The following is a 14,737-nucleotide window of genomic DNA, read 5'->3' on the forward strand; positions in this document are numbered from 1 at the left end:
CTCTAACCGTATTCTCTTGATTATAAGATGGGAACATTTACACAAGAATTTCATTTAAATTGGAGACTCATCTTAAAAGAGCATTATAAAATGTATTTCCAAATTTTTCATAGATTTCTGATTGAACGCAGTTATCGACATTTACAGTTGTTTCAAATAAATTTAGGTGATTTAAAGATAAAATTAAAATTCTCAAAACTATGATATTAGGAGTTTCACACATAATTTATATAGGGGAATTAACATATATGGGATATTAACAAAAAAGTTTTCATGTATACATAACTTAACTTTCCCCAGAAAATCTCAGGGGTCATTATAAAAACTGTTCTTCAAATCTGTCTCAAATATCTTCCTCAAAATTTACATGTTATTCTTGAAATGATTACAGAATGACAAGCACACAAAAAAGTTCTCCTCAGATGGCCTCCAAAACTTACAAGAGAAGGAAACTAGGGACAGAATGCAATGACGTGGATAGTGGCACAGACAGCAAGACTCCCATTATAGGGGATATTGATTCAACCATGCAACCTGACGTAAACTTTTATAGTGTAATTCAAGAAACCTTAAGCTCAGGCAGAACACCTGATGACTTAAACTCTGTTTGTGTCAAACTTGAGACAGATGAAAGTTATAATACATGTATGGCTAATGGGTTTTTTTCTGCATGTGTCCAAGTGAAACAGGAAGAGATATATCAAGATCACAAGCAAGATGTCTTCAATTTTTCATATGAAGAATCAGAAGCGAAAGGATGTGTAGCCAAGGATCCAGATCTTACCAAACAAGATGGCTTCAACTTGGCAGGTGTAAAATTAGAACAAACTGAATGTAGCCAGAGTAGCAACTTGAAGACACACATGAGGTTATATACAGAAGAAAAACGGTTCAAGTGTGAGGTGTGTGGTTGTGAGTTTAACCGGAGTGATACCTTGAAGGAACACATGAGGATACATTCAGGAAAACAACAGTTCAAGTGTGAACTGTGTGATTATAGATGTAGTCAGAGTAGCAACTTGAAAAGACACATAAGGAGACATACAAGGGAAAGACCATACAAGTGTGAGGTGTGTGGTTTTGAATGTATCCAGAGTTATAACTTAAAAAAACACATGAGGATACATACAGGAGAAAAACAGTTCAAGTGTGAACTGTGTGATTATAAATGTAGTCAGAGTAGCAACTTGAAAAGACACATAAGGAGACATACAGGGGAAAGACCATACAAGTGTGAGGTGTGTGGTTGTGACTTTAACCAGAGTAGTGCCTTGAATGTTCACATGCGGATACATACAGGAGAAAAATGGTTCAAGTGTGAGGTGTGTGATTATAAATGTAACCGTAGTAGCAACTTGAACGCACACATGAGGAAACATACAGGGGAAAGACCATACAAGTGTGAGGTGTGTGGTTATGCAAGTAGCTATAGTTCTGACTTGAAGAAACACATGAGGATACACACAGGAGAAAAAACGGTTCAAGTGTGAGGTGTTTGGTTATGACTTTAACCAGAGTTGTACCTGGAAGGTACACATGACGATTCATACAGGAGAAAAAACGTACAAGAGTGAGGTGTGTGGTTATGACTTTAACCAGAGTGGTACCTTGAAGGTACACATGATGATACATACAGGAGAAAAACTGTACACATGTGAGATGTGTGGTTATGACTTCAACCAGAGTGGTACCTTGAAGGTACACATGATGATACATACAGGAGAAAAACTGTACAAGTGTGAGGTGTGTGGTTATGACTTTAACCAGAGTAGTACCTTTAAGGTACACACGAGGATACATACAGGAGAAAGCACGTACAAGTGTGAGGTGTGTGGTTATGCCTTTAACCAGAGAAGTGCCTTGAAGGTTCACATGAGGATATATACAGGAGAAAAAACGTTCAAGTGTGAGATGTTCGATTGTGTCTTTAACCAGAGTGGTACCTTGAAGGTACACATGAGGATACATACAGGAGAAAGACTATATAAATGTGAAGTGTGTGATTATAAATCTAATCAGAGTTTTTCCTTGAAAAGACACATTGAGATACATAAAGGAGAAAGACTGAAAGCTTTAGGTACGTGGTTTTGCAAGAAACTAGATTGGTTAAACTGAAAGAGACAAATGCATATACATACAAGAGAAATACTGCACAAGTGTGAGGTCTGTGGTTATGCAAGTAGCTGAAGTGGTCAATTCAGGAGAAATATTAGGATACATACAGGAAAAGACTGTATAAGTGTTAGCTGTATGGTCATGCATGTATAAAAGAGGTTTGTAACTTGAAGACTTACATGAGGATTCACACCGGAGAAAGACTGTGGAAGTGTGACTGAGGTGTGTGATTATACTTGTTAAGAGACTCAGAGTGGTCACTTGAAGAGGCATACATTAGAAAGACTGAACAAGTGTGAGGTTTACAGGACTGAACCTACACTAAGAACCAAACAAGTTAATGTTTAGCTTAAGACTGATACATGTAAAGTCTTCGATGCTTTTTTATTCACAATTAGGCCAGAAAAAAAGATTCTGTGTTTCGGGTAATCCGACCCTACCTAGCAGAACCCCGCCGACCCTAAAGTTTTTAAAGCCGAATTTTTCGTGAAATTTTAAGTCGTTAGCGCTTTATTTTCAGGGGAGGTAATCCTGTATAAACTCATATGGCGTTCGGTAACATTGTCGAAAATGTCGGCAATTTTACGTGTTTTTCAACCCAAACTGCAAACATTCACAAAGAGATATGTGAATGTTTCGTGTTTTTGATGTAACGACTTCTTTCAATAAGTAACAAAGGCACCTCCGATGCCACGAGCAGACATTCTCGAAAGTGTTTGACCTGACCGACGTTTTAGTCAGGGCCAATTGAAAATGCTATGTTGCCGATCCGAATGTCCGTTAAGTAATAAAAGAGCAACAATTTATTTATTTCAAAGAATTAAAGTCTGGAAATAAAAGAGAGCTTAAAAGAAATATTAGCAGTAAACATTACGTCGTATTTTTGTTAACATTCATAAAATGTTCCTGCGCATGCGCAGCTAAAACTTCAGAGTAAATATGTCGAAAGTTTATACACTCAAACGAATACATGTTCTGCAACTCAGATCGTCGTAATTGGGGTATAAACAGTTAGTTACCCCATAAAATTTATGCATAATAATGCTTTTTCCTTGTGGCTAGTTTATTGACTTGTAGTAAAATTATGAGTTGTCACATGATTTCGCCACCGATAAATTGTCAAGGAAACTTTCGTAATACCGAGAATTGCTTTGTGCTTTTTAATCTTAGTCTGTTTAATTTTATTATCGATATTCTTCATGTGTTCTGTTGTTAAAGGAACTTCATTCATTCCTTACAATTATAAATGTGATTTTTTGTACAAATAAATTTAATGCATTGATAAACTTACTATCAGCAATGCGTTTTTTCTGAATGGGGGTGAGACGTCTGGCCTTCAATTTTAGGGGGAAAATATACAAAAAAGAAGAAAGCGGGGATTTTGTCAAAGGTCAACTTAAAATGTTGGGAAATTTGCACTATTTTAAAGAAATTTATTGTGGGGAAAAGGCCTTTCCCATGGGAAAAGGGGCCTATATAAGGCCCCTGCTAAAGAAGGAAAAACACCTGATCAGTATCTGACATCTGTTGTTTAAACAGCAATTTGCATACTAAATGAATTTTAAATTTCGAAAAATTGATTTGTTTTTAACCAGTTTATTTTTATATAAAATACTATAAGTGTGTTGTGATTTGTTAGAGGATGGATGTTGACAGTAGCAGTTTCAAAACATAGGTTTGTAAAACGGACACGATGAATTTTAATGGGTGGGATAATTCTGCAAATTACTGAAAATACGTGAATATTAAATGGTTCAATTGTTTTGTTATTTGTAATAGTATTTATATTGGAAAATTCGTTGTAACTTATTTTTTAAACAAATTTGTACTTCTTAATATGAACATTGAAGTATTTGAAATGTATTTTTTTAATCTGACACATAAAAAGCCCCAGAGAAAAAATGCAACGGCGCTAAGGTAGCATGTGCAGTTTAATGTGCATCAATTCATACGTAATTTGAAGACCTAACTTCCATGTAATAACTTTACTTTCTGAAAATATTAGTGTTTGCTATCTACAAATTTCATGAAGGTGAGCATTTGAGTATTTTGATCCGACACAATTTTTGTGAATTCAATCTCCCTTGGCAGTCCAAAAATATTATTGCAACCATCGAAGAGGAGGAGTTACAGTAAACTATGATAAGTATTAAATTAATCAAATATAGAGGTATTATAAATAGATAAAATAACATGTACGCTTTCCATTTATATGCACATGTACATTTTTAAGTAAAATTTTAATATTTGTGATTTCTTCAGAATTTTTTTTTTCGAATAGTATTGAATGTATAACATACATTGAAAAAAATTCGAATGACAAAAATGATTTTATTTTCAACAATTGTTTACAATTTACACCAAAGAATGAAAGAAATGTTTAATACAAAACATGTTAGTACTTGAAATTATTTTGAAATAATAGTTTGTTATGGATGCAAAGAAGTAGGCAGTAGGAACACCGTTGCAATACTTAGATTCTTGGGTAAAAAAAGAAAAGATTCTTGGGTAAAAAAAAAATCAATCCCTACCCTACCTAGCTTTTTTGAGATCGTTGCCCTAAACACAGAATCTTTTTTTTGGGGCCTAATTATGTTTTCTGTTTGATTTAAAGAAATTAATGATATTGCTTGAAGTTTATAATGTTATTTGTTTATATTAATATTCATGTTGTAAAATCGATATACTATGAATGACATGTAAGATGGAAAGTTGAAAATGCCATTAATTATTTTAAATGGTAAAAGGTTCCATTACTGCAAAATTCTGCTTTTTGCATGGAAATAAATTGCTATCTTCTCAATTTTGACTCAAAAACATGTTTATTTTGGTTACACTAAGACAATTATGTTTTTTTTTAACTTAGTATGTGTTATTTGTTTCAAAAGTACTTTGTTTTTAGCTCACCTAAGCACAACGCTTTTGTGATCGCCTTTTGTCCGTCGTGCGTCGTGAGCCGTCAACATTTACCTTGTTAACTCTCTAGAGGCCACATTTATTGTCCAATCTTCTTGAAATTTGGTCAGAAGATTGAACTCAATGATATCGTGGATGATTTCGAAAATGGTTACGTTTGCCTGAAAAACATGGCTGCCAAGGGGCGAGGCATTTTTCCTAATATGGCTATAGTAAAATCTTGTTAACACTCTAGAGGCCACATTTATTGTCTGATCTTCATGAAACTTGGTCAGAAGATTCATCCCAATGATATCTTGGACGAGTTCGAAAATGATGCCATTTGGTTGAAAAACATGGCAGCCAGGAGGCGGGGCATTTTTCCTTATATGGCTATAGTGAAACATTGTTAACACCCTAGAGGCCACATTTTTTTCCGATCTTCATGAAACTTGGTTAGAAGATTTGTCCCAATGATATCGTGGACAGGTTTGAAAATGGTAACCGTTGCTTGAAAAACATGGCTGCCATGGGGCGGGGCGTTTTTCCTTTAATGGCTATATATGGCTATAGTAAAATCTTGTTAACACTCTAGAGGCCACATTTATTGTCCAATCTTCATGAAACTCGGTCCAAAGATTCATCCCAATAATATCTTGGACGAATTCAAAAATGATGCCCTTTGGTTGAAAAACATGGCGGCAAGGTGGCGGATCATGTTTCCGTATATGGCTATAGCAAAACCTTGTTGACACTCTAGAGGCCACATTTATTTTCCGATCTTCATGAAACTTGGTCAGAAGATTAGTCCCAATGATATCTTGGACGAGTTCGAAAATGGTTTTGGCTTCTTTAAAAACATGGCCATCATGGGTCGGGGCATTTTTAGCTCACCTGAGCACAACCTGCTCATGGTGAGCTTTTGTGATCGCCTTCTGTCCGTCGTCCGTTGTGCGGCGTCAACATTTTGAGTTGTGGCCACTCCAGAGGCCACATATATTGCCCGATCTTCATGAAACTTGGTCAGAACATTTGTCCCATTGATACCTCGACTGAGTTCGAAACTGGGTCATGCTGGGTCAAAAAATAGGTCACTAAGTAAAAAAAAGGAAAACCTTGTGAACACTGTAGAAGTCACATGTCAGCCCAAATCTCCGTGTAACATTGTCTAAATGATTTGTTGGTTGAGTGCAAAAATGGTTACGTTCCCTTGAAAAACATGACCGCCAGGGGGTGGGGCAGTATTCCTAATATGAATACAGAGAAATCTTGTGAACACTCTAGAAGTCACATTTTTTGTCCAATTATTATGAAACTTGGTTAAAACATTGGTTTCATTGATATCTCGGACGAGTTCGAAAATGGTCCAGATCGGTAAAAAAAATATGGCCGCCAGGGGGCGGGCCAGTTTTCTCTTTTATGTATATAGTGAAAACATGTGAACACTCTAAAAGGCACATTTTTGGTCTAATCTTCATAAAAATTTGGCCCGAACATGTGTTTTCTGGATATGACGGTTGAGTTCAAAAATGGCTCGGATCAGTAAAAAAACATGGCCGGGTGGGGGTCATTTTCCTTATATTATATAGTAAAAAAAGCTTGTGAACACTAGAAGTCACATTTTTTGCCTAATCATCATATTTTTTTCTAAGCATCGATTTTATAGATATCTCTAACGAGTTCGAAAATGGTCTTGACGGTGAAAAAACATGGCCCCCAGGGGGTGGGACAGTTTGCTCTATACGTATATAGTGAAAACATGTGAACAGTCTAGTTCTGATTAGCCATAATGTTTAAGAAAGATAACCTGTACATACTTTATAAAAGTTAACTCCCTTGTATAAACATGGTACTTTCTTCATAAAATGTGGTGTACATAAAGACAGTAGTTTGCATGCAATTTAATAAACCTATTGTTTCTATGTCATAAAATAACTGTACATGTACTAATGCACTGTAAAGCCTTATCTTTGATCTTTACTGATAAGCCAAGTTAACCTACTGTGTTTTGGTGTATTGATTGAACATCTAAGATCAATTGGATTGGGAAAATCAATAATCTCAGCAGACTACTGTGCTATGAAACTATTTCCATGGCAACCTTGACTCCAGTAAATTGCATTTGCTTACCTGTACATATTTAGTGCAGTAGATAATGATCATCCATAAAGGAGACATACTGCTGATCATTTTCATGCATCTTGTTCACTATGGTGTCATTATTTTGCATTTACATGTGTATATACTTTGTGTACATACTGTAATTCAGTTCTTTCTGAGTAGTGTTTAGATGATGTTTAATGTCTCAACTGCCAGTAACTAATTAATGACACAAGTCTGTCATCTGATAACAAGTATATGTCATGTTTATACTAAAAATGAGGAATTTTGTTAAAGGAACATGAATAAGATATTTGTTGTTTTGTATTATTTTGACTCTACGTGAATTTTAGTTAATTGTTACGTTTCCTTTGTCTTAGCTGAGGAGTTACAGAGGGAGAGGCTGAAATGCCTTGTCTTAGATCCTTATCTGTCAATCAAATTCTCAACACTCCTCTTAGACTATGCAAAAGCCAATTAAAATTGAGATATGCCCAGAAAAGATGTATTGAAGTATATAATTGGATGTTGACTATTGGCCAATGTCCTTCTAGCCTGAGGATGTATAAAACATGCTGGACAGGGCTTATCAGCATCCCGAAAACTAAATTTTACTGCATAAAGAATCTGCGTCACAGGTAAGTAATGAATATTTTTGACATTGAATATAGTTTTTTGAAATGGACATTTGGGAAATTTACCAAAATCTAAGATAATTTATTAAAGAACAGAGATGAAGATGATTCCATTTTTATAAGTTTGATGATTCTCAACTATTGAACTTAGTAATTTTTGGAACAGTTTCAATCGGGATCAGTTTCTATGTGTACTTTAACTATTGGGAACAAAGCTATCTTACATTACCTTCGCAAAGAACAGGTTATTTCTTTTTATCTCAGGTGAGCGACTTTAGGCCTTTCAGGCCCTCTTGTTTACAAAATTATTTACCTTTACTTACACAAATATTGTTTTACAATGCATGGAAAATATCTAGGCCATGTTCAAATCAAGGAAACAACAATTTGGAAAGACGCACTCTTGTTGAACTGTTCATTCTAAGTTTTGAATGTCACTAATTTAAGTTCAATGGGAATCACTGCCTTCAAATCCCTGAAAGGGTCATGAGATCAAAAATGGCGCATGGTACGGTTATACATCAACATCGTTTTGGGCGTCTTGGAGTTCTTCTCGAGTCAGTACATCTTTAACCATTTTGGTTGCATTTTATCAACGATATCGACATACAGACCTTGATGCAGTGGTTCAATGGCCAGTAAATCTTCAACGCTTTCTTTAAACACGTCATCAAATTTCACAATACAAAGTCACTACCGATATAACAAAATAGCGACACATATTTCTTGATCTTGTCTCGCCCATAAATGGGGATAAAAAAATTTCTGACCTCCATCAATACCTGGTTTCAACCAGCTGCCACGAACTTAACACTGAGCTTCGGACACAAGACCTATTTAAAAACCTTTAGTTTAAACCTATTTATTGACGTTTAATTTTGCAGAAAGCCTACGCTATCGGGTCCTTTTCCTGGCAAGAACCAGTTTTTTGTCTATTGGGGTGAGATCTAAAGAATCCTCCCAAAGCGGGGGGATTGAACCCGTGACCTCCCGGTCGCAAGTCGAACACCATATTCAATACACAACGGCGACCTTACTAATACCTTTGTAGGATACCACAGAAACAAAGTACCCAGGTGATAGCACTGCATAAGGAGAAATTACTTAAAACAAAACAAAAAATATTGATGCAAAAATTCCGTTTGTTGCCATTTTCCGTTCTGGGCTTCCAAAAATATATGAAAATATTGACCACTACTTGTTTAAAATTGAGGCATCAAGGGAATTTAATAATTTTTCATGACAAAAAAAAACACGCATAACCTACAAGAGGCCAAAAGTATCAAAGAAGACATACACATGCAAGCTAAAGATTGCACACGGACATCACAAAACAAGCGCCCCATGCAACACTTCTCGTTTGCAAACGTACAAGATGATGCAACAATCAAAGACATTTCAAGCCGTATTTAGCGCAGTTTCGTCAATCAAGGTGCTCATAATTCCAAAAACAGCCAATGTAGTTTACCTCTTGACGTCTTATGTCGGAAACAAACGATATGTTGGAAAATGGCCTCGAACAAACGCGTGTACGTGCACTGGTCAGACTTGAAACAAGTTAATTCAACAGATTCGCCGTTGCAACACACTTCAACGAATCAGACCGCTCATTCTTAACCATCCTTGTTTCGAGGCAAATCGCCAATGGTCAGAGGAAAAACTAAAAGTTCGTGAGACGACCACCACATGAGAATATAAAAAAAATGTGTCACAGACACTGACGCCTCCACAACACATGTTTGGACACAAACAAATCCAGTATATGTTTTTAAGCGTACGCAATGAAAAAGGGTATTTTAGCCGAAACTGGTCGCAGACAAAATCGTTTTTACGCTATCATATACACATAAGGTAATTAAACTGTGAAAGTTTGAGCGCGATTCACCTAGCAGTCCATTGGGATTCAAAAACAATAGGGCCGTGGTCCCAGGACGCTCGTTTGTGACCCAAAGGGACTTAACTATTCTGAGAAGGTGGAGTATGCACAAATAAAATTAGAACCGTTACTCTTCAGAACAATATTATTAAACCATAGGAAAACAAGTGATGTGTTTGTCAGAAAACAATGTCCCCTATTGCGCCACTTTGAAGCCATATATTTGACCTTTGACCATAAGGATGACCTTGACCTTTTAACACTCAAAATGTGCAGCTCCATGAGATACACATGCATGCCAAATTTCAAGTTGCTATCTTCAATAATGCAAAAGTTATTGCAAAACTTTAACCAAGGTTAAAGTTTTGGAACACACACATACATGTACAATAAATGAATGAATGACAGACAGACATACAGGCCAAAAACAATATGCCCCCGATCTTTTGATCCGGGGGCATAAAAACTAGAACATTATGACAATATACGTTTTTGTGTCGCCTGAATATGGTCTGGGGACATATAGGTGTTACTTGCGTCACACTTTTCGAAAAAGGCTCATAACTTCTGTGTCCCTTTAGATATTGCTTTAATATTTGGTATGCATGTGTATCTAGACAAGACCTTTCATTGTGCATACAAGTTTTTACCCCTGTGACCTTGACCTTGAGCTTGAGGTCAGCGTTTAGGTTTCGAAATCTGCGACCGCGATTCGAAAAAGGCTCAAAACTACTTTGTCCCTTCAGATATTGCTTTCATATTTGGTACGCATGTGTATCTTATCAACACCTTTCCATGCGCATAAACTTGTTGACCCCTGTAACCTTGACCTTGAACTTGAGGTCAGCGTTAAGGTTTCAAAATCTGCGACCGCGATTCGATAAGGCTCATAGTTGCTGTGTCCCTTCAGATATTGCTTTCATATTTGGTATGCATGTGTATCTGTAAAACACCTTTCCATGCGCAAACAATTTTTGACCCCTGTGACCTTGAGGTCAGCATTCAGGTTTCGAAATCTGTGACCGCGATTCGAAAAAGGCTCGTAACTACTGTTTCCCTTAAGATATTGCTTTCATTAGCTCACCTGATTGCTCAGGTGAGCTTTTGTGACCGGTTTTTGGTCCGTCGTCGGTCCATCCGTCCGTTAACAATTGTTTGTTAACACTCTAGAGGCCACATTTATTGTCCGATCTTCATGAAACTTGGTCAGAAGCTTCGTCCCAATGAAATCTCGGTCGAGTTCGAAACCGGGAAGTGCCGGGTAAAAAACTAGGTCACTAGATAAAAAAAAAGAAAAACCTTGTAAACACTGTAGAAGTCACATTTCGTGCCCAATCTTCATGTAACTTTGTCAAAATGTTTGTCTTAATGATATGTTGGTTGAGTTCAAAAGTGGTTCCGGTCCGTGGAAAAACATGGCCGCCAGTGGGCGGGGCAGTTTTCCTTATTTGGCTATAAGGAAACCTTGTAAACACTCTGGAAGTCACAATTTTTGCCCAATCATCATGAAAGTTGGTCAAAACATTGGTTTTATTGATTTCTCGGACGAGTTCGAAAATGGTCCAGATCGGTGAAAAAATATGGCCGCCAGTGGGCGGGGCATTTTTCTCTATATGTATATAGTGAAAACATGTCAACACTCTAGAAGTCACATTTTTGGCCCAATTTTCATGAAATTTTGTAAGAACTTTTGTTTCCTAGATACGTGAGTTAAGTTAAAAATGGTTCCGGTCAATTGAAAAACATGGTTGCTAGGGGGACGGGGCAGTTTTCCTTATATTTATATAGTAAAAAGGCTTGTAAACAATCTTGTATTAAGGTCATGTAATATGCGAGACAACTCTTCTTAATATTGCATTTAAGTTTACAGTAGTTACTCCCCTTTGATTATTAATGTTTTCATAATAATACAGTGTAGTTGTTTGTATCATTTATGTGTTAATTGTTATTCGAGGTTGGATGTTTTTATGCCCCCTTTCATCCGTCTGTCCGTCTTTCCGTCACACTTTGCGTTTAGGTTTCGAAAAATGCTCATAACTTCTATGTCCCTTGAGATATAACCTTCATATTTGGTATGCATGTGTATATGGACAAGGCCTTTCCATACTCACACATTTTTTTACCCCTGTGACCTTGACCTTGAACTTAGGGTCCGCGTTTAGGTTTCGAAATCTGCGTTTAGGTTTCGAAAAATGCTCATAACTTCTATGTCCCTTGAGATATAACCTTCATATTTGGTATGAATGTGTATATGGACAAGGCCTTTCCATACGCACACATTTTTTTTACCCTTGTGACCTTGACCTTGAACTTATGGTCCGCGTTTAGGTTTCGAAATCTGTGTTTAGGTTTCGAAAAATGCTCATAACTTCTATGTCCCTTGAGATATAACCTTCATATTTGGTATGCATGTGTATATGGACAAGGCCTTTCCATACTCACACATTTTTTTACCCCTGTGACCTTGACCTTGAACTTAGGGTCCGCGTTTAGGTTTCGAAATCTGCGTTTAGGTTTCGAAAAATGCTCATAACTTCTATGTCCCTTGAGATATAACCTTCATATTTGGTATGAATGTGTATATGGACAAGGCCTTTCCATACGCACACATTTTTTTACCCTTGTGACCTTGACCTTGAACTTATGGTCCGCGTTTAGGTTTCGAAATCTGCGTTTAGGTTTCGAAAAATGCTCATTACGTCTATGTCCCTTGAGATATAACCTTCATATTTGGTATGCATGTGTATATGGACAAGGCCTTTCCATAGGCACACATTTTTTTACCCCTGTGACCTTGACCTTGAACTTAGGGTCCGTGTTGAGTTTTCGAAATCTGCGTTTAGGTTTCGAAAAATGCTCATAACTTCTATGTCCCTTGAGATATAACCTTCATATTTGGTATGCATGTTTATATGGACAAGGCCTTTCCATACGCACAAAAATTTTGACCCCTTTGACCTTGACCTTGAACTTAGGATCCGCGTTTAGGTTTCGAAATCTGCGTTTAGGTTTCGAAAAAAGCTCATAGCTTCTATCAAGCGTTTGTAGGGGGCATAAGTCATCCTATGGTGACAGCTCTTGTTTCAAATAAAACAAATCATATAAAAACCTCAATGTAAATATACAATAAAAACGAATTTTGATAAAAGAAAATGCAATTAAGGGATACAATGTACAATAATATTTTGAAAATATAATGTTTTGAACAATTCACCAAATCACAAAACTTGTAAATCCTAGTAGTTAGTACCGGAAGCATATTCGACAAACCTTAAGACGGTAATGCTTCAGAAACATATGTCAATACACTATAAAATATATTAAACAATACAATTACAAATAATTAATATATGGCAGTTCCTTAGATATATTCGATTGTTTTCCCCTCACTGCTTCATGTTTACAAATACAGGCCATGACATGCTTTACAAATCGTGTTGCCTGTGTTGTTAATGGACACGCTGAGACTACAATTAACACGACAGCGTCCCCGTAAACGTGGCGCGTCAAGTTCAAAACAACACAGTAGAAGAGAGGCGAGGAGGAGTGGGATAAATATGGTGCGAAGAGACACCAGCACAACAAAAGATAGTCACTGACACTGGTGGGTGGGAATGTGAGATCTATATAAAAGTAATAATTCTGATTGAATAATAATGATGATTCTGGTGGAAAGGTAGGTATGGACTATTGATAACTGCTACAGGTGGTTGGAACTATTGACAACTGCGACAGGTGAATGGAGACTTTTGAAAACTGTTACAGGTGCATGGGACTATTGAAAACTGCTAAAGTAAGGTGGGGGACTCTTTAAAACTCTTACAGGTGGGTTGGGACTATTGAAAACTGCTACGCGTGGATAGAGACTATTGAAAACTGTTTCCGGGGTTGAGTACTATTGAAAAATACTTCAGGTGGGTGGGGATATCGAACACTGCTACCGTTGGGTGGGACTATTAAAAACTGCTACATGTGGGAAGGGCCTATTGAACATTGCTACAGGTGGATGAGGACTATTGAAAACTGCTACATATGGATGGAGACTATTGAACATTGCTGCATGAGGATGGCCGGTGACTATTGAAAAGTGCTACAGGTGGATGGGGACTATTGAAAGGTGCTACATGTGGATGGAGACTCATTGAAAACTGCTTCAGGTGGGTGGAGACTATTGAAAACTTCTACATGTGGATGGACTCTATTGAACATTGCTACAGGTGGGTGAGGACTATTGAAAACTGCTACATGTGGATGGAGACTATTGAAAACTGCTACATGTGGATAGGGCCTATTGAACATTGCTACAGGTGGATGAGGACTATTGAAAACTGCTACATGTGGATGGGGACTATTGAACATTGCTACATGTGGATGAGGACTATTGAAAACTGCTACATGTTGATGGAGACTATTGAACATTGCTACAGGTGGGCGGGAACTATTGAAAACTGCTACATGTGGATGGAGACTATTGAACATTGCTTCAGGTTGGTGGGGACTATTGAAAACTGCTACATGTGGATGGGGACAATCGAAAGGTGCTACATGTGGATGGGGACTCATTGAAAACTACTACATGTTAATTGGGACTATTGACAAGTGCTACATGTGGATGGGACTCATTGAAAACTTCTACATGTGGATGAGGACTATTGAAAACTTCTACATGTGGATGGAGACTATTGAAAACTTCTACATGTGGATGGAGACTATTGAAAGGTACTACATGTGGATGGAACTCATTGAAAACTGCTACATGTTGATGGGGACTATTGAAAAGTGCTACATATGGATGGAGACTATTGAAAAATGCTACATGTGGATGGGGACTATTGAAAACAGCTTCAGGTGGTTGTGGACTGTTGAATATTGCTACAGATGGATGGGGGCTATTTAAAACCAATACATGGGGATAGGGACTATTGAATATTGCTATATGTGAGTGGGGATTGTTGAAAACTGCTTGAGGTGTGTGGGGACTATTGAAAACTTTTTCAGGTGGTTGGGGACTAGTGAAAACTGCTTCAGGTGGGTGGGGACTATTAAAAACTGCTTTAGGTGGGTGGAGACTTTTGAAAACTGATTTACGTTGTTGGGGGCTATTGAAAACTGCTTC

At 37.2% G+C, this 14,737-nt stretch overlaps 1 protein-coding gene across 4 annotated transcripts in view; it reads left to right on the forward strand.

Moving 5' to 3' along the window:
- Positions 1-14,737, forward strand: part of LOC127850825 (zinc finger protein 239-like) — a 228,633-nt gene that overhangs the window by 23,539 nt on the left and 190,357 nt on the right. For 3 of the 4 annotated variants that reach the window (XR_008035463.1, XR_008035464.1, XR_008035466.1), the window contains one exon: positions 392-2,273. Coding sequence is in view for 1 of the 4 variants with exons in the window: in XM_052384168.1 (XP_052240128.1) it covers positions 392-1,490 (1,099 nt within the window). In the remaining 3 variants the exon portion in view is untranslated. Of the gene's footprint in view, positions 1-391; positions 7,422-14,737 lie in introns of those variants that run through there. The other variant, XM_052384168.1, reaches the window with a different exon arrangement.

The sequence above is a fragment of the Dreissena polymorpha genome, chromosome 11 (genome assembly GCF_020536995.1).
Source record: "Dreissena polymorpha isolate Duluth1 chromosome 11, UMN_Dpol_1.0, whole genome shotgun sequence".
In the NCBI taxonomy this organism is placed as follows: Eukaryota; Metazoa; Mollusca; class Bivalvia; order Myida; family Dreissenidae; genus Dreissena; species Dreissena polymorpha.